General features: G+C 41.2%; 1 protein-coding gene across 2 annotated transcripts; it reads right to left on the bottom strand.

The window, feature by feature from the left end:
* Positions 1-755: 755 nt before the first annotated feature.
* Positions 756-8,488, bottom strand: LOC139578985 (claudin domain-containing protein 1-like). 2 transcript variants are annotated; one of them, XM_071407152.1, is made up of 5 exons: positions 8,375-8,488; positions 7,256-7,835; positions 6,625-6,732; positions 3,252-3,389; positions 756-3,080 (listed from the first exon to the last, which is right to left on the bottom strand). In XM_071407152.1, the coding sequence occupies exons 2-5, from the start codon at positions 7,539-7,541 to the stop codon at positions 2,863-2,865; spliced, it is 750 nt and encodes a 249-aa protein (XP_071263253.1). In that variant the 5' UTR covers positions 7,542-7,835; positions 8,375-8,488; the 3' UTR covers positions 756-2,862. The 2 variants fall into 2 exon arrangements, with proteins under 2 accessions (XP_071263253.1, XP_071263254.1); XM_071407153.1 differs by lacking the exon at positions 8,375-8,488 and adding an exon at positions 7,976-8,372.
* Between the last annotated feature and the right edge of the window lie 12,780 nt (positions 8,489-21,268).

The following is a 21,268-nucleotide window of genomic DNA, read 5'->3' as shown; positions in this document are numbered from 1 at the left end:
ACAAGCCTAAGATCACCATGTGCAACGCCAAGCGTTGGCTGGAGTGCTGTAAAGCTCACCGCCATTGGACTCTGGAGCAGTGGAAACGCATTCTCTGGAGTGATGAATCACGCTTCACTATCTGGCAGTCCGACGAACGAATCTGGGTTTGGCGGATGCCAGGAGAACGGTACCTACCCCAATGCATAGTGCGAACTGTAAAGTTTGGTAGAGGAGGAATAATGGTTTGTGCTAGGCCCCTTAGTTCCAGTGAAGGGAAATCTTAATGCCACAGCATACAATGATATTCTGTGCTTCCAACTTTGTGGTATACGTTTGGGGAAGGCCCTTTCCTGTTTCAGCACAAAGTGAGGTCCATACAGAAATCGTTTGTCGTAATCGGTGCGGAAGAACTTGACTGGCTTGCAGAGCCCTACCCTCAACTCCATCAAACACATTTGGAATGAATTGGAACGCTGACTGCAAGCCAGGCCTAATTGCCAAATATCAGTGACCGACCTCGCTAATGCAGTTGTGGCTGAATGGAAGCAAGTGCCCGTAGCAATGTTCCAACATCTAGTGGAAAGCCTTGCCAGAAGAGTGGAGGCTGTTATAGCAGCAAAGGGGGGACCAACTCCAAATGAATGCCCATGATTTTGTTAGATTTGAAGCAGATGTACATTGTTTAAGGTGTGGCCTTTCCTCATGTTACACACACCATTTAATTATTTGAAACACACTCACGCACATACGATATTAACACTCAGACAACTAGACCGGAGGTCTGCATAGGTTTACTTTATTCTTATGGGGAAAAAAATAAGCAGTGTGCTTTAGGTATAGTGACATATAAAAACACAATGTGTTTCAACACATTTAAACACCCTTCATAAAATGTGTCCCGGTAAACCATATCTGTTGAGTGCTCATTTACCAAGCGTACTGGGAGTTAGTGCCAGTTGTCTTGTCATTGGTAGTTTCAAGCTGGCTTCAAAACACTGTAGGCTTCAGAAAACCTAAGTATTGTAACTACACTTACTTCAACATAACCGAAAAAATATAAACATCAAGAGGAAAATCAAAACACAGGTTAGCTATAGTGGCGTCAAAACAGGACAAAATGTCTTTACATTCAAAAAGTTTAAGTTAACAAATATGGACGACAATGGCAAAGAAGTGGTTACATTCCAATAGGTGACATTCAATCAACATAAGACAAAATTAAGCAGAAAATTCTCATCTGCTGAAATAAAATTTAAAAAAATGAAATGTAGGCAAATGGGGTCATGTCAGTACAACGCGCTATAGATAACATAATACAAAACCACAAAAATATTTAGTTTAGGAAAACCCACAAAAAAAGGCTAGGATGATCTATCCATGCAGTCATGCAAAAAGCTTTCATTCATAAATGGTAGAGATGGCAACAGAAGCAAAGGCAAACTATGACTCCAACTGTTGTTTACTTGAATAAAAAAAAAAGCATCGCTAAAGATGCACCTACAAACAAAAGGTTTCAAGAAAAACATAACGCACCTCACCTTCTCATAATCAACCACAGGTTTTGTTATACCTGATGCACACACAGTACGTGCTGCTGGGGACAAATTAACCGTCAAATCAAATCAAATTGACCACTTGTCTCTATGAATCTCTTAGGATATGTTTATACAGGTGATGTCTCGTTTGAGGTTTTATTGGCTCGTGTCAGCTGTCAAACAGTTGTGCTTAAGGTGAAGTGATTGTTTAGGCCACCCTGTGGGGTGTAGTTAAGGTGTTGTGAAGATTTAGTCACCCTAAAATCTGTCATTCAAGGCATAGTAACGGGGAGGGTTGCCATGACAACACTGTAAATGCGTAGCTGTTACAGAGTGAATCATTGGGCCACCCGGTGCTCTTCATGCCACGTCCCAGCTCCGCACAAAATCACTCGAGTTGTGTTCAGTAGGGCACAACGGTTGTGGAGCCTTCAGATACTCTGACATGACGAGTAAGAAATGTCAGCTCTAATTATCACATTTCTATTCGCAATGTTTCAGTACTTTGCACCCCCCTGAACGTGACCCAGATCTGGACCTTTAACAGCTTAGGTGCTGGGCTAAGACAGACGCGAACATACAAAGGTCTTCCAAGAGCAGAGGGGTATCCAACGAAGCAAGCTAAAACTACTCAGGGTTTTCCAATATTAACCAGCCATCTTTGTTTTATTACTTCTCGTGAAATTCCGTCTTTGGTGTGCTCGTCAACGCACAAGCACTTTCTTCCCACTCCAATCACCCCCAAAATATGTATGACGTTTTATACAAAAGTGTTACATTGCGTGAAGTTTGAAATTTATTCGGACAAAACATTTCATTAAATGATTGAATCATTCGTCTTCCTCAAATGAAAGGGATGACTACGCAATCGTTGATAGAAGGGAATCTGATTTCATTGGTCCTCAACCCAAGGCTCAGTCATTTTATTCAGGGTAAGTGGAGTTAGTCTGCCCCGGAGCAGGTTAGTTCTGAAGGGTTCGTTGCCATAGAAATGTACCTATTTGGCTAAAAGGTGAGCCACTTTCGTATGACTGGTATCCCGAATTGAACTCGGACTTGACCAAAGTTACTTTGCTAACTACTCAAATCTGCTTCGTAGGATACCCCTCAGGAGTATAAATCATTGTTGTGTAGACTGCAATTTAGGATTAGTTTAGGGTCACATTCAGTAAAACATGCAGTTTGTAAAATGTTTAGAAACGTAACCATTTCATAGAAACAATCTCGCCTTCTACAAATTGGAGTCTGCATGTGACTGGAAACACTACAACTTCACATTTTCCATTTCAAAACGTTATGCTCTTACTGAACGCAATCCTGACACATAAAATAAACCCCAGTCTTTTTAGGCCACCCGGTAGGCAGTCATGCGGGTGTAGTTCTGGCGGTGGCTCCGGGCGGCCCACAGGAAGAGGGCGGCCGCCATCATCTGCAGCGGTGAGGAGATGAGGGCCAGGTAGAGGGACCAGCCCAGGGAGCCGTCCACACCGTCGGGAAGCACCTCCCTGTGGAGCAGGTCCATGCCAGCCAAGAAGCAGCACACTGTGCCCAGGGAACACAGAGCTGGATGGGAAGGACAACAATGAATGTAACTTCATGCAATTGTACATTTGACTTTCATGAATCCCTTAGCTTTCATTAGTACTTTTTACATGTGTTGTTGGGTGTAATGTTTGTGTGTGGTGGGATTAAGGGAGTTGAGAGGCATTGTGATTATCCATGTAGTTCTCAAACCTGCCAGCAGGTGGAGCACTCCTACACCCAGGGTGGGGGTGATGCTGCGGCAGAGGCAGGCACACACACCGACGAGCCCGCTGAGGAACACCAAAGCTAGGGAAACCAGAGGCAGCAGGAACTGGCACCTCCACAGGTCTGCTCAGACACCAAGAGAAACCAATTTAGAAATGTCAGAAAAGTGCAGTACAAATAGTTATTTTTATAGTTTTGTAGACAAATACACAATATCTAAAGAAAGAGCTTTGTAATGCCAAACCAATGTTTATTACGAATGCGTGGCTGTGTCTCTGTGTGTGTTTGGATGAGAGAGAAAGGGAAAGAGATAAGGTCACATGAATGTCAGTAACAATAACAATCAACAGTGGAAACCACCAAATTTCCAACTCTCATTTCTATGAAACACAGTTTGAACCAAGGTTATTATAGTAAATGAAAACAAACTAAAACTAATCCGGAAACTGAAATAAAATAATTAACAAACCTGTTTGAAAAACTTAAATTATACGACTCCAAAAAGAAGAAAAAAAATCAGTTTGTTTTTCTCTCTCTAAAATTGGGAAAAAATCTAACAGGGTTTTCAAGCTTCTGAATCTGGTTGGTCACAGATTGGGTTTGAGTGGTAAGGTTCAAGCAACCGACTAGACGAAAGTCGAGGAGTGAAGTCAGAGGTGCAACTGCAGAACAGGGGATACAAATCAAAGTGATCTTTGAGACCTCTCTAACCAATTAATTGTACACGTTTGGCCTGTGTTTTCTGCTGGTGAGTGTGTGATATGGGGGTTTAGAAAAGTTAATTTCAACATTTATAAAGAAAAAAAAATGATAAACAATCGCAGCTATGTTGACACTGCCATCATGTTGATCTGAGCCTTGCTGTTTGAAAACCACTAATGTCACAGATGCACCTCCCCAGACTTCACTCATCGAACAGTCGGCTTCGTTAGCCTTACTACTCGATCACATCCAATGAGAGGAGCGTGATGCAAGACTTTGCTCTAACACAAAGTTGCTGTGCATGTATACGGGTGCGCTTCACGCTTCTACAACGTGTTAGCTACGGGACTAAAACAGCTGAGAAGTTTCGCCTCGCTCTTTAATGCTGCTGGTTGTTGAGGAAATTGACCCACTACTACTGTTTACTTTGTGCATCTACATCATCTCACTGGCTGAGCCTACCTTTAAAACCTAACCTAACCTATGACCTGACCCATCACCTGATGCATTTCTACCCCACAGTGGCAAGACGTGACATCTCAAAATACACAAAAACTATGCAACACAAGTCTCCTAGCCTCCCACGCATAGTCTACTTTCTGTCCCTAAAATTAAAACGGATTCTAAATAATATAAAAACGAAAAATACATGTTTTATAAAACTTAAACTAAATAAAACTAGTGAACCTTGTTTGAACTACAGTATGTTTATACATTATGTGTATGTACAGTGCCTTAGGAAAACCTCTTGGCAGAGAGACCTCTTGGCTTTTTCCACTTTGTTAGGTTACAGCCTTATTCTAATTTTGGCTAATCAATGAAAAATAAAAAACAGAAATATCACATTTAAATAAGTATTCAAACCCTTTACTCAGTACTTGTTGAAGCACCTTTGACAGCAATTACAGCTTTGAGTCTTCTTTTGTCTGACGCTACAAGCTTGGCACACCTGTATTTGGGGAGTTTCTTCCGCTCTCCTCTGCGGATCCTCTCAAGCTGTCAAGGTTGGATGGGGAGCGTTGCTGCAGGTCTCTCCAGAGATGTTCGATCAGACCCAAGTCCAGGCTCTGGCTGGGCCACAAGGAAATTCAGAGACTTGTTCCGAAGCCACTCCTGCGTTGTCTTGGCTGTGTGCTTAGGGTCGTTGTCCTGTTGGAAGGTGAACCTTCGCCCCAGTCTGAGGCCCTGAGCGCTCTGGAGCAGGTTTTCATCAAGCATCTTTCTGTACTTTTCTCTGTTCATCTTTCCCTCGATCCTGACTAGTCTCCCAGTCCCTGCCGCTGAAAAACACCCCCACAGCATGATGCCGACACCACCATGCTTCACCGTAGGGATGGTGCCAGGTTTCCTCCAGACGTGACGCTTGGTATTCAGGCCAAAGAGTTCAATCTTGGTTTCATCACACCAGAGAATCTTGTTTTTCATGGTCTGAGTCTTTAGGTGCCTTTAGGCTAACTCCAAGTGGACCGTCATGTGTCTTTTACTGAAGAGTGGCTTCCGTCTGGCCACTCTACCATAAATGCCTGATTGGTGGAGTGCTGCAGAGATGGTTGTCCTTTTGGAAGGTTCTCCCATCAAATCAAATTTATTTATATAGCCCTTCTTACATCAGCTGATATCTCAAAGTGCTGTACAGAAACCCAGCCTAAAACCCCAAACAGCAAGCAATGCAGGTGTAGAAGCACGGTGGCTAGGAAAAACTCCCTAGAAAGGCCAAAACCTAGGAAGAAACCTAGAGAGGAACCAGGCTATGAGGGGTGGCCAGTCCTCTTCTGGCTGTGCCGGGTGGAGATAACAGAACATGGCCAAGATGTTCAAATGTTCATAAATGACCAGCATGGTCAAATAATAATAATCACAGTAGTTGTCGAGGGTGCAGCAAGTCAGCACCTCAGGAGTAAATGTCAGTTGGCTTTTCATAGCCGATCATTAAGAGTATCTCTACCGAGTTCCTCTCCACAAAGGAACTCTAGAGCTCTGTCAGAGTAACCACAAGGTTCTTGGTTACCTCCCTGACCAAGGCCCTTCTCCCCCAATTGCTCAGTTTGACTGGGCGGCCAGCTCTAGGAAGAGTCTTGGTGGTTCCAAACTTCTTACATTTAAGAAAGGTCACAGTGTTCTTGGGGACCTTCAATGCTGCAGAAATAGTTTTGGTACACTTTCCCTGATCTGTGCCTTGACACAATCCTGTCTCGGAGCTCTATGGACAATTCCTTTGACCTCATGGCTTGGTTTTTGCTCTGACATGCACTGTCAGATGTGGGACCTTATAAAGACAGGTGTGTGCCTTTCCAAATCATGTCCAATCAATTTAATTTCCCACAGGTGCACTCCAATTAAGTTGTAAAAACATCTCAAGGACGATCAATGGAAACAGCATGCAACTGAGCTCAATTTCGAGTCTTGTAGCAAAGGGTCTGAATACTTGTGTAAATATACTATTTCATTTTTTACCAAAAAATTCTAAATACCTGTTTTCGCTGTGTCCTTATGGGGTATTGTGTATAGATCACTGAGGATTTTTTTTATTTAATCCATTTTAGAATAAGGCTGTAACGTAACAACATTTGGAAAAAGTTAAGGGGTCTGAATACTTTCCAAAGGCACTGTATGTATGTATGTGTGTGTGTGTGTGTGGCTGCAAGGCAAGACTCACATGTCCGAAGCAGGTCCTCCCCAGTGTTGTGATTCCCTGGTTCTTTGTACTTGGGTACAAACTGCTGAGGCAGAGTGAAGCTCACACACTGTGTTACCAGTTTAGGATCTGAAAATACAAGAGAAGAGACAGAGTTAGACCGGGATTCAATCTGATGTGGGTTGTCGACATTGCAGCTTTTAAAGGCAATGTTCACACGTTTGCATTCACGGTTAAACGCTGCAGATGTCCGCTCAATCAGAAATTGCCTTTAAAAAAGCTGCATTGTTGACAACCTGCGATCATATTGAACCCCAGACTCATTGGAAGTAAGCACCAAATATTTATACTAATATCAAACCCAGTGTTGCTCCTGTGTGGGTATCAGAAAAATGGAGGCCTTTATATTATAATACAATATTAGCATGGTGTTTAACACCGGCACAGCTACGTGTAGCTGGTCCACCTGTGTATCCAGCACACCCTTTCTGTACCAACACCTGCAATGAACGCTGTAATAAATATGATATATTTATATATAATCACAATAATATATAGTAATATAATAAATGCCATTTAGCTGACGCTTTTAACCAATGCGACTTAGTCAGTGACCCCGCTCCTCCACTCTAGTGTGTGTGTAGGTTCTTACCAGGCTCTTTGAACCAGTGTGACTGGCCTGGCGCCTGCACACACCTCCACCACAGCCCCAGAGTGCCGTTGAGGCGGAACAGCGTGTCGCTGTAGGTCTTTTCATCAAACTCCCCGTTGATGAAATCCTCGCGGAGCTCCGAAGCGTTGCTGGCCTCATGGTTGCCGGGCGGACTTCGGTACTGGTACCAGTGCTGTGTTCCCACAGCAATGGAGAGATAGACAGTGGCCAGCAGACTCAGAACTGAGCCAATGACCAGGGCCGTAGCGTAGCGGTTATCCACCATGGTTTCAATTCAAGAGTGTGTCCGTTTGTGGGTGAAAATGATTTCCCTCTTACTGCATTTGTTAGTGTGTCTACTCGTGCCCTCCTATGAAGTCAAAAAGTAGGGGAAAGGGCCCTATAAGAGGTCAGCTAGTCAGTGAGCACTTGGCAGCCTTGCAGTAATGTCCTTAACATTGACAGTGTAGTTCCTGAGCATGATGGTTGTTTCAGTACTTCCCAGCCTGTCGTCTTCTGTGCCTTCCTTGTAGTCCAGGTTCTCACAACCCCACCATCACCAAGTAGGCCAGCTTCACTGCTTTGAAGGGGAACAAATCAGAAGAAAATGTATTGTAAACTGTCATTCAACTAAATTTTTATTCAGATCTTAGACTGGCACATTTTGGCTCCGATAGCAAGATCCTGTAACGTTAGTTAACTAACAAGCAGCAAAGTTACCTGTATAAGCACAAATTAAACGGAGTTAGATAGCTGTCAGTATCTTGCTAAGGCGAATGCAAATAAGCATATGGTAATAATGATTAAGTAATGACATTTATCTGCCTAGCTTACTAAACAGAACGCTATTTCCCTGCTATGAGGAAAGTATCAAAGTGGCAAGAATTTCACATATTGCCTTTTATCTACCGACTGCCATCAAAGGCTAATAACGCTAGCTAGCTAACGTTAACTGGTGCAAAACCGCCACGACAGTGGCATGTTTCTTGAAAAAATATATATTTGTTGTGAATGAACAAAACCAACATGCATTTAAATAATTGACCAATGTAATGGCTATCAGATGAATTTAAACGATACTAACGTTGAAAGCAAATAATAAATAGCTATTCAACTCACTCAATAGCGTTCCTTTTCCGGATGATTTAAGGCTTTCACTAGTTACCACAACCACAAAGTCAAAATTGGTCCAAAATATGCAAAACAATTCATGAAAACAAAAATTTGCTTTTTTGGTCTTAATTTAAGGTTAGGTATAAGATTGGCAGTGTGGTTAAGGTTAGGTTTAAAATCTGACTTTATGAATATTGTAGATATAGAGGGGTTTATGACTTTGTGGCTGTGGTAACTATTGAGGGGTGTGGGTTCTTTTGTCAAAGCAGCATCATCAGACAGCGTCTTGTGTTACCACTACCATGTGGGCTTTGTAGTTTTTGGCCACACGTTCGCCGTTCTATACAGTAACGTGATTCTGTGAATGCCTACACATTCGCTGTTCTATAAACTGGTTACATTCCAAATACTTAAAAGACATACCCTCAGCCCTCAAATTAAGTGGACACTTCTGATGACTTATCGTGACGTCTGACGAGTTTACACTTGCAGGGAGAGGGAAGAAGGAATGATTTTTTAATGGACCGCCCTTGCCCTGCAATTTCTCACTCGTTCATCCCGCGACGATCGTGTTTTCAGCCACCGGTAACTTGTGTGTGCTTTACATGAACTACAGTCAATTATGATTGCATGTCTACTTATATTAACTATATAATTATTATTATAAACTGGGTGGTTCGAGTCCTGAATGCTGATTGGCTGACAGCCGTGGTATATCAGACGTATACTGTCTTTTATCGATGGCGGTTATATCGTTTATATACTTCATTGTTTTGATGTCTTCACTATTATTCTGCAATTTTTACAATTGTAAAAATAATGAAAAATCCTTGAATGAGTAGGTTTGTCCAAACTTTTGACTGGTACTGTACAGTATGTCCAAAGCCCACCAAACCAGACCCACCTGCGGATATTTCAGCTGGATTAGTGTCACAAAGAAAACAAGGCTGTTCCAGTCACCAGTGGTGGAAAAAGTATTCAATTGTCATACTTGAGTAAAAGTAAAGATACCTTAATAGAAAATGTCTCAAGTAAAAGTGAAAGTCACCCTGTAAAATACTACTTGAGCTAAAGTCAAAAAGTTTTTGGTTTCAAATATACTTAAGTATCAAAAGTAAATTGAATGATAAAATGTTCTTAAGTATCAAAAGCAAAAGTAAAAGTATAAACCATTTCTAATTCCTTATATTAAGCAAAGCAGACGGCACCATTTTCTTGTTTTTTTATTGACGGATAGCCAGGGGCACACTCCAATATTCAGATAATTACAAACAAAGCATTTGTTTTGAGTGAGTCCGCCAGATCAGAGGCAGTAGAGATGACCAGGGAAGTTCATGATTCATGATTTCGACTGGCTGTGAAACTCTGCCTGTCTGTCTTGTCCTGACACGTTCATATTATGGAACAGCAGGAGATCGAATTTCAATATTGAAACAATGTTGCAAATGTCGGAGAGACAGACAGAAAGGTTTATACAAATATCCGCTGTTGAAAATGAAATGTTAGTCTAAAATAAATGTGAGATAATGTCTAGATGCTTTTTATAGTGGAGAGGTTATAAATTGCCTGGCTGGGCTGATGAGACAGTGGATTGCGCAGTCAAATGGAACAGAGTTTTAACCAATCAGCATTCAGGATTAGACTCAGCTGTTGTATAAATATCTGCATATCTTTTTGGTTTTGCTTACATTTCGCTAGTTTTTGGGGGATCAAAAGAGGAAATGAACATCAATACATTTCATAATACAAAAAGGATTGAGATTGATTGTAAAGAAAGTTCAAATATCAAGATTCTCCCAATTATTCGATTTATTGCCTACCTCCTCATGCCTTTTGCACACATTGTATATAGATTCTCTTTTTTTCTACCATGTTATTGACTTGTTTATTGTTTACTCCATGTGTAACTCTGTGTTGTTGTCTGTTCACACTGCTATGCTTTATCTTGGCCAGGTCGCAGTTGCAAATGAGAACTTGTTCTCAACTAGCCTACCTGGTTAAATAAAGGTGAAATAAAATAAAAAAGGTTCACTCCCTCCAAGTTCTTAATCACTGTCACCTTTTTGGCAAAGAAAATGTTTATGCCATCGGCTCTATCTTACCTATAGAAACCAACTATGTTCCTTTTACCCATTTCTTTTTTTTTTACTTGGTCAACGTCTGTTAGATCTTCCAGGCAGAGTTCTTGTGCAAAACTAAAACCAGCCTAGTGTCATTTTTCTATTACCTGTTGATGGGGAGCTGTGAAGTCGTTTGACAGGTTGGGCAGTCATGCTAGTCTTCTCGGGAGGGTTAGGGGTGGGAGGCAGGGTGGAGGATCCCTTGTTGTCTGTAAAGGCAGAGGGGAAGAGCCGAAGGAGAGGCTCAACTCGGCCCAAAATCCTCCAGCAGGTGCCGATTTTTAGCCCACCAAGCGAAGAATGTGCAAAGCTGTCATTAAGGCAAACAGTGGCTACTTTGAAGAATCTAAAAACAAAAGTAACACTTTTTTGGTTACTACATGATTCCATATGAGTTATTTCATATTTTTTATGTGTTCACTATTATTCTACACCGTAAAAAATAGTAAAAATAAAGAAGAACCCTTGAATGAGTAGGTGAGTCCCAACTTTTGACTGGTATTGTATATACATACATACATACATACATACATACATACATACATACATACATACATACATACATACATACATACATACATACATACATACATACATCTACACACAATACCCAATAATGACAAAGCAAAGAATATTTTTTTTGAAATTTTCAGTTCTCTCCAGAGATGTTCGATCAGGTTCAATTCCGGGCTCTGGCTGTGCCACTCAAGGACATTCAGAGACTTGTCTGGAAGCCACTCCATTGTCTTGGCTGTGTGCTTAGGGTTGTTGTTCTGTTGGAAGGTGAACCTTCGCCCCAGTCTGAGGTCCTGAGCACTCTGGAGCAGGTTTCATCAAGATCACTCTGTACTTTGCTCCGTTCATCTTTTCCTCGATCCTGACTAGTGTCCCAGTCCCTGCCACTGAAAAACATCCCCACTGCATGATGCTGCCACCACCATGCTTCACCTTAGGGATGGTGCCAGCATTCAGGCCAAATAGTTCAATCTTGGTTTCACCAGAACAGAGAATCTTGTTTCTCATTGTCTGAGAGTCCTTTAGGTGCTTTTGGTGAACTCCAAGTGGGCTGTCATGTGCCTTTTACTGAGGAGTGGCTTCCGTCTGGACACTCTACGTTTAAGGCCTGATTGGTGGAGTGCTGCAGAGATGGTTGTCCTTCTGGAAGGCTCTCCCATCTCCACAGAGGAACTCTGGAGCTCTGTCAGAGTGACCATCAGGCTTTTGGTCACCTCCCTGACCAAGGTCCTTGTCCTCCGATTACTCAGTTTGTCCGGGCAACCAGCTCTAGGAAGAGTCTTAGTGGTTCCAAACTTCTTCCATTATAGAATGATGGAGGCCACTGTGTTCTTGGGAACCTTCAGTGCTGCAGCTTTTTTTTTTTTTACCCTTCCCCAGATCTGTGCATCGACACAATCCTGTCTCGGAGCTCTACGGACAATTTCTTCGACCTCATGGCTTGGTTTTTGCTCTGACATGCACTGTGAACTGTGGGACCTTATATAGACAGTTTTGTGCCTTTTCATGTACAGTGCATTTGGAATGTATTCAGACCCCTTCACTTTTTCCCACATTTTGTTATGTTACAGCCTTATTCTAAAATGTATTAAATTATTTGTTTTCCTCATCAATCCACACACAATCCCCCATAATCACAAATCTAAAACATGTTTTTAGAATTGTTTGCAAATGTAATAAAAAAAACAACAGAAACACTGTATTTACATAAGTATTCAGACCATTTGCTTTGTGACTTGAAATTGAGCTCAGGTGCATCCTGTTTAGCTCCGACTGGTAAAATACGTTCATCCAACTCGGAATTCCGAGTCGGGAACTCGTGCCTCTTCCTTGAGCTCCGACCTGAAGGTCACTGACATCATGAGTTCCCAGTTGTCTTGAAAGCACCATAAATCCAGAGAATGCCAGACTTTGATGACAAAGTTTGATGACAAAATTTGCCCACAAGAAGGACCGCCGTTCCACCTTCCTGTTCAAGTGAGCACAGCACAACAAGGTGAGTCCAAAAATGTATTGTATGCTGCTGCATAAATGATGCAATATTCCAGGGAGATATGTATATTGTAGCTAAGAAAGTAATACTAAGTGTATGTTGTGTAGTTAGCTGTTAGTAGCCCATGTGGCTTACCCTAATAATTTGATCCCTTTCCCCCTCATAACTTAGCCTACTGTTCTGACTTGGTGGTGCACATGTAGCCTATAGCCTGTTTTAGAGAAATGTAATCATCGAAAATTGAAAGAGCTTTCATTGTCTGCTCATATGCCCCCTTTATTTATCCTACGGTTCTGACCATGTTCTGAATTCTGTCGCTGTACATTTCAAAAGTGCTGAACAAATAGTTTTATTGATTACATCCGTTCCACCTTGCTCATTAATGTCTTAATCGAAATTACGGATTGCGTCTTATACGCTTGTCGTCCCCTTATGCCATAGTTTGTACATCTCAATTGTCTGTAGAATCCATTTGTTTAAACAAGTCAGCCATATCAGCTATGTTTTTTTTTAAAGGCAGTAAATGAGGCTGAATTAACTGTTTCGCTGCCAGACAAGGCTCCGCTGATAGCCAGGTTTAGAGGTGGTAAGGATTCACTCCATGGTGCTGAAAATAAATCTTTGCTGATCGGACAGCTTTGTGTAGGCCCTAACAGTTTGTGGGCACCGTTTGTCACTGTTCTAGTGCAATTAATGTATTGTTTTGTGTTGTGACGTGGCTTTGCTGGCATGCGTCTAAAAAAAATTGGGGAGTTTGCCCCACCAAGATTGACATGCTAAAATTTGCCACTGACAACAATCATACAACATTCCAGTATTTACACACAGTATTTTCTTTACAACATTCAAGAGCTAATTGCCTTTATTCCACTGCTGAAGAAGCATGACTCCAATCGTCATGTCTACTCATATTTCAAACATCCAGCCTGACAAAATAAAAAAATAAAATCCATGCATCACGGTTCAGTGAGTTATTGCCAATACATATTTACAAATGGGTTTCCATTTGGTTTTGATATTTAATATTTACATTTCATGTAACATTTAGTAATAGTAATTATATATGCAACCAACTGCGATTTGTTTTTTTCTTCTCACAATTATTTTTTACAAACAATGGAGTAAAACAGGCTTAGATTTTGGGTTGGACATTGCATCCTATTCTTACTCTTTTAATCAATGGCATCAACATATTGCAAATCCAATCAACCGACTTGCAAAACCAATGAACAAGTATGTGCAAAAGCAACACATATCTTGGTCTATCTTAGCATGAAAAACAGCATACATTCAGTATGTATCTTCCACTATGTCAAAATTGTGCATGGTATTTAAGTTTAGTATATCTTTTCGACCCATCCAGTGCATTTTAAAAACATTTTTAAGTCAACAATATGTCAAAGGATTCAATTACTGAAAACTGAAGCAAACAAATGGATCAAACAAAGACAAACAGATCAATGCCACTTTTCAAGCCTGCTAAAGGCGTGGTGGTCTATGGTAGGCTACAGTGGTAAACACCACCCCTATGGTAGGTTACAGTGGTAAACACCACCCCTATGGTAGGCTACAGTGGTAAATACCACTCCCGGCTCTACCAGGGGCAGGCTTCAGGTAATTTTCCACAGCTCTGTGTAAGTCATGTTCTGTGGCCTTGCCATTCCATTTCTTGACTGCCCCTGCAACACAAAAATAAATAAATTTAGTAAAACACTCAAAGTAATGGATATGGATAATCTACACCCGGCACTTAAATGCGACTTCTGTTATCCGATCACTCCAAGGTGCATTAAGTCTGGATGCACAAACATCATATTGTGCTCGCATTAGGTTCAGATCTGCCAGGAAATGCATTGTGTTCGGAATTTGATATAGTCTGGATGCAATCAGCCCACCAAATATGCATATGCAATGTAAAGAGATGGGGTGAATGAGTAGGAAAAAATACATTCTACACAAGTTACTTTCATAATAACAAAGAACAAATGTGTGTGCCTGAGGGGAAATAAACTTTCATACAGCCAAAAGGGGCAAGAAATTACATGAATATCGTTGGACAATTTGCACATGTAAATAAACATAGACGATGGAACATATTCCCTTTTGCTTACACGGTGAACCGATAAGGGGATGTAAATATTTAACATCTAAGTCGTGTGTGTGTAACAGTATAACTTTAGACCGTCCCCTCGCCCCGACACGGGCGCGAACCAGGGACCTTCTGCACACATCAACAACAGTCACCCACGAAGCGTCGTTACCCATCGCTCCACAAAAGCCGCAGCCCTTGCAGAGCAAGGTGCAACACTACTTCTAGGTTTCAGAGCAAGTGACGTAACTGATTGAAACGCTACTAGCGCGTACCCGCTAACTAGCTAGCCATTTCACATCCGTTACACTCACCCCCCTTTCAACCTCCTCCTTTTCCGCAGCAACCAGTGATCCGGGTCAACAGCATCAATGTAACAGTATAACTTTAAACCGTCCCCTCGCCCCGACACGGGCGCGAACCAGGGACCCTCTGCACACATCAACAACGGTCGCCCACGAAGCATCGTTACCCATCGCTCCACAAAGGCCGCGGCCCTTGCAGAGCAAGGTGCAACACTACTTCTAGGTTTCAGAGCAAGTGACGTAACTGATTGAAACGCTACTAGCGCGTACCCGCTAACTAGCTAGCCATTTCACATCCGTTACATGTGACCTATCACCTCTCTGTGAGTGGAAGTGTTCTTCCTAACCAGTCCCTCAACAGAGTGTTGATAAGCTTAAATGTCCACCTCTCGCCCTCCAGACAGTCTCGGAGGTAGATAGGCGGGACTTGGCTCATCTCCTGGTCAGCTGACATATCGTAAGGGGTAAGTGAATCATCACTGGTTCATACACACACAGGACAGGGACATAGAGTCAATACAACAGTGCTACAGTATGTGGAAGCATTATGGTATTTATTTTCACCCGTCAAGTTCTTTTAGATCAGCATGAGCAGAGAACAGAAGCTAGGGAGCCATTTCAGACTATTGAGACACACCCAAAATCTTGGGTAAGGTGCCATACTCCAAAATCACACAATACATTATTTACCATTCATTTCTATTGGGCACAAAATACAACCAAAACAAACAGCAAATGCACCCAACAAGTTTGTAGAGTCACAAGCTTGATCTAATCAGGGACCAAATACTAAACTTTTGATTACTTTAATACACGCAAGTGAACTTGTCCCAATACTTTTGGTCCCCTAAAATGGGGGGACTACAGTATGTACAAAAAGTGTGGTAATATATAAATGACAATACCCGCGAATTAAAGCTGACAGTCTGCACTTTAACCTCACAGTCATTGTATAGTTTCAAAGTGCTGGAGTACAGAGCCAAAAGAACAACAAATGTGTCACTGTCTCAATACATTTGGAGCTCACTGTAAACAGAGTGCACAGGTTCTGTGATTGGATGTTCAGATCTAACCCCTACCCCTTAGTCGCTTCACTTTATGTACATTTGAAAATGGATAGGTATAAGTAAAAAAAGAAATATCTCCACATACCTATCTAATCCTTTCACATCTACGTCTATCTAGAGGGTGTTTCTGAACAGGGCCTGCTGTACATGGCTAAGCGCAATGGGTATGTGAGCCTGGAATGCATGAGCAGACTCTTTCAACACAAATGAGGATCTGTGGGTCAGTGCAGATGCTTGACACCATGCGGAAAGGGTTTCCTACCTCCATTTTGTGGGAAATACAAAAAATGGAAACAAACATGATCTTGACTTCCAGATCTCTTGTCACCTTGAGTAGGCGGTAGTGTTTCAAACTCTACATTTACAGCAATGCTTTTGGATGGATGGAATGGTTGAAACAAACTATATCTTGATTTCACTGTTTACACAGGGTGTTATATTCTTAGCATGTTTTTCAATCAACCAGGTCTATCTACATGATGGTGACTCCGCCCCTCTCTGTGGTGAATGTTAAGTGCTCTGTTGCACTTAAAATCTGTGTATCTGAGTTTGTTTTGTTTATTATGACCCAGGGGTTTCTCCATTGTAAAGATGGAATGCTCATAAATATTATGTAGACTACTACATGCCTATATCTGTCAATATCAATAAAATAACAACAAATCATTATACTAGGTTGCTCTGTAAGAGCTGTTTATGACTAAATCAGTATTGGGGTCAATTCTGCATTTGAAATTAGACGTGTCCAATACATATTCAATAACTAAATTGGTATTAAAGAGGAATTTGCTGCTTTTATCAGAAGTGATGTGATACATTGGTCTGTATTGTCCAGTCTATATGTTGGTCTGATACAGGTCATGTCTCTGATGACTCTTCTTTTTTCTCCTGATCCGAAAGTGTCCTGTAAGGGGGATGGCAATCAGGTAGGGGGATTCTGTGCTCTCTCTAAGCACCCATAATGATTAGCCTACTTTATACTAACTGTCCAAAATAAGGATTCTTCATCCACACATTATTTGGCTCAAAAGTGGTTTGGAGCCTACTTTCTGGTGTTTGTAAAAAATAAATGTTTTGAAAAGAACGTCAAGCAAATATTAATTGTCAAGACTGTTGTTTGTGTTCAATAAATACCCCTGGGAAAAGTTCTTGTTATAGAGTTTGACTTTACTTTCACTTTATGTGGAAAGTACCTTATCTTAGCTCTGCCGTGAGTTCTGAGGCAAGCTAGGCACTTTCACTTTCTGGTCCCCGTCTCTCACTCACGCACACACTCATAAAGCAGATTTTTGCCACAGTGTTTGTCAGCCTGGTCTCATAGACATGACATAGTAAATGTAAATCCGGGACACTGAAATTAGTATGATATGTTATGTTTGGTATGGTTAGATAAGACAGATGGTAAGTTAAGGCAAAAACGTAGGTTGGTTGGTTGGGGGGGATTGGTAGATGTATAATATGAACATCTAGCAACCCAAAGGTTGCGAGATAAAATTGCATCACTAACAACAATTAGTATTTTAGCTAATTAGCAAATGTTCAACTACTTACTACATTTTAGTTACTTTGCAACTACTAGCATGTTAGCTAACCTTTCCCCTAACCTTAACACTTTTAGCTAACCACTCCTCTAACCCTAACGTGAACCCTTTTAGCTAACCTTTCCCTTAACCCTAACCTTAACCCTTTAGCCTAACTCCTAAACTTAACCCTAACCTTAACCCTAACTCTAAAACCTAGTCTAGCTAAAGTTAGCCATCTAGCTAACATATTGTACATTTTGCAAATTCGTAACATATAATACAAATTCTTATTCATAATATAATATATCATACTAAATGGGTGATGGACATGCACAAATTAATACATACCATACAAAACGTAACATATAGTAGTAAATAGAGTGTCTCGGACTTACGTACAGAACAATACGAAATGCTCTGAGACCAGGTTGCAGCCAGCAGGCTATGGCAGAAACCCATATCCATGACTTTGTTCTGCAGAACATGGAAAAATGTGTAAGTTTAATTGAAAATGCCATCATAGGCCATGAGCAATTAGCAGGTGGATGCCTTTGACAGTCAAATCTGGAGGCCATGGTCAGGGTCTCACCATCCCAATCATCCTGATTGTCCCTCATAATCCGGAACGGCGCACGTAGATCAGATTTGTAAAAGTAGATTGTCTGTGCCAGCCTGGAGGTTGAGTTCCATCTGGTTGGCGCGGCCCTCAGTAGAGTCGGCTGTTATAAGATAAATGACTTGTATTAAGAATTTGTTTTGGTTAACATAAGCAAAATTACCGGCCAATGACATTAGATAATCTTTCTTGGTACATTTAAAAAAAAAATAAAAAAAATAATTTAAAAGCATATTATCCCTCAATATAAGATATTTAGGCTGGCTTAGATTTCACTATTCACGGTGTAAATAGCAATTGGCAGAAGTGATATGATGCATTGGTCTGTATTGTCCAGTCTGTAAGTTGGTCTTGTCTTTGATAAATCCGCCTGATCAGAAACTGTCCTCTAAGGGGGATGGCAATCAGGTAGGCGTATTCTGTGCTCTCTTATTTGGTTCACAAGTAGTTTGTAGCCTACGTTCTGAGGTTTGTAAAAAATACATGTTTTGAAAAGAATGTCCCCCAAAAATATTTATAATCACGACTATTTGTGCACAAAAAATACCTGCGTGAAAAGTTATTGTTGTAGAGTTTCACTACATGAGTTTTATGGGTACCTAGGTTTCATCTCTGGGAATTTACTTCATTGATTTGAATTTCATCTTTGGAGTGTCTCTCGATAACACAATGCCCAATACAGTACAACGTTTGTACTGTGTGGAGTTAGTAGCTAGGGTAACATATTATTATATTGCCCTATCACGAGGATGGGGTTCCCCCAAATAAAAGTTTTTGTGGAGTTTCATGCTGTTGCCACTGTTTGACAAATAATGCAGCACAGACAATTACGCATGACCGGGACTGAGTACTGAGTCGAGGTTAGGACTCATGTTACCCCAGACACTTGTTGATAACAGTTTTGCTCGAATAGGAAATAAGCTTACCAAATACATTAGTGATACCAATCATTTCATTGACTTTTAAAACACTAACGTATAGACATAGTCCAAACTAAACTTGTGATTTGAAAGAAATGAGGGATAGAAATGCAGTTGTTTCCACTGTTGTGTTATTACTGTTGTTAACAGTCATATGACCTCTTCATCTCTTTCCCGTTCTCTCTCAGGCAAACACACACACACACACACACACACACACACACACACACACACACACACACACACACACACACACACACACACACACACACACACACACACACACACACACACACACACACACACACACACACACACACACACACACACACACACGGGTCAAGGTCTCTGCACATGTTTGTGCCACATTATCATGCTGATGCAGTAAAATGTTGTGTATCACTCCCAATAACCAGGTTTTTATTGTTGCTCTGCATTATCTGTTCCTGGTGCAGGTTGTTGTTAGAGAGTTATAACTCTATGCCCTTTGCCTATCTGATGGAACTGGTACCAGGAGTCATGACAGTTTGTGGAAATCACCTGACAAATAGGATCATGCTGGCTATACTCCAGACAGAGGAATGGTGGCTAAATGTGAATACACTTTGAATTTGGGGAGCTAGGGACTTCCCTCTGGCTTCGGCAGCTTCTGGACCTCCCCTATTGATTTAGTATAAATACAGTTCAAGGTAAAAGAGGAACATAAGGTTGCTGAATATTCTTCACAAACCCTCTGCAAAATGGCAACGGCACAGCTACAATGGCCAATGGTAAGGCTATTAGGTGTTTTTCTACACATTATTGTAGTTTTCTTCATGCAATAGTACTTCCAAAATATAATATCATAGATGTTCAAGTTTTAGTGGTTGGTAACATAGCATTGATTAGAGTTTCTTTAAAGAGATACTGTATGTATTGGTCATAAATGTTGAAAATGTGATAGCCCTTTTTTTGTGCCCAAGAGTAAAATGTGTGTACGGGAGAAATCTTTTATAATTCATATTTGTTAGGCATTGTATAAACTCTGTTCTTCTGCATGACTGACTGTAACAGAAACTGAAAGCAGTGCATGAAATAAACAAATCTGTGGCATATTCTGCTTATTTTATCTCCTACATTTTTTTATATGGCAAAAGTGATGTTAATTGATGTAGTGTGTCAGAAAAGGAGGAAGAGGATTTACAACCTCGACGTTCTTCATGATATAGCCTATATGTATGACATATCTCCCTCATCTCACACATACTCTCTATATCTCTCTACCCCCCCTCCCCTCTCTCTCTGTCCAAGGCCTTACCTGTTAGGCGCCAGCATTGTCCCAGAGGAGACTCACCGATCCCTGTTCCGTACGATCCAACATTCCTGAACGCAACTCATGCCTCTCTGCTGGTTGTCCAAGACCATAAATCGACCCGATCCTCCCGTTTAACTGTCACCGTGCTCAACGGTTCAGACGGCAAAAGAGTCCCAATGGTCCTCAAGAGCACAGACACCATCGGTAAACTTCAGAAGAGTTTCCTACTGAAGCAGCCTGAGCTGACGGGAAGCCTGAACCTCGCCTACAACGGCAAGCCCGTCCAGGGGCACCAGAGCCTGGGAGAGCTGGGGGTGAAGAATGGGGCTACCTTCATCACCTTTCAGAGGTGTCAGGGAGGGTAGACGTGGAGCAATACATGTGGAGGAGGGCTGATTCCATTTATCTATCCCTTGGTATGAAATAATATACAAACAATATCTGTTAATGATTTTGTAATTTACAAAGAACAATTTCATTAGCCATAACCGGTGTTCGTTTTTGCACAACATAATATATTCTTTATTGATTAAAATACCAACCAAGGTGATACTGTAGCCTACCGAGGGAGAATTCACAATGAATAATGTCAAGCCATCTCTTTCCTTTCTTTATGTTAAAGTAACTGTCCAGTCTTTCCCATACTTCTATAAAATATGACCTATAAATACTTACAATAAGAGTGAAATAGTTTTCATTCCAAAAAATGGGTATTAAGTATGTTAAAAAGCAGCTTTTTTTGTGTAGGAATTGTGTGGGCGTATACCGGTCATTAAAATTATTAATGTGAGTAGACGGCTGATTGGCCAGCTCATCCTCCTCAGGGAGATCATTTATTTGAGGAAATAGCAAGAGATTCTTAAATGGCCTGTTTGAGGTACAAGTTTGAGGTGGGGTTTTCAAAGTGTTTTTTCTCCAATTTATGCTTTGGTCACAAATATGTATGGGACAAATCAAC

Source organism: Salvelinus alpinus, chromosome 6, assembly GCF_045679555.1.
Source record: "Salvelinus alpinus chromosome 6, SLU_Salpinus.1, whole genome shotgun sequence".
Classification (NCBI taxonomy): domain Eukaryota; kingdom Metazoa; phylum Chordata; class Actinopteri; order Salmoniformes; family Salmonidae; genus Salvelinus; species Salvelinus alpinus.
Note: the sequence above shows the minus strand (reverse complement) of the source record. Positions and strands in the feature narration are given on the sequence as shown.

Excerpts from the sequence above, each read along its gene's own strand:
- LOC139578985 (XM_071407152.1), bottom strand. The coding sequence starts at position 7,541 with ATGGTGGATAACCGCTACGCTACGGCCCTGGTCATTGGCTCAGTTCTG. Across the intron at positions 6,733-7,255 it reads ACACTGGTTCAAAGAGCCTG|ATCCTAAACTGGTAACACAG; the intron begins GTAAGAACCTAC and ends TTGTATTTTCAG. Across the intron at positions 3,390-6,624 it reads GGAGGACCTGCTTCGGACAT|ACCTGTGGAGGTGCCAGTTC; the intron begins GTGAGTCTTGCC and ends GTGTCTGAGCAG.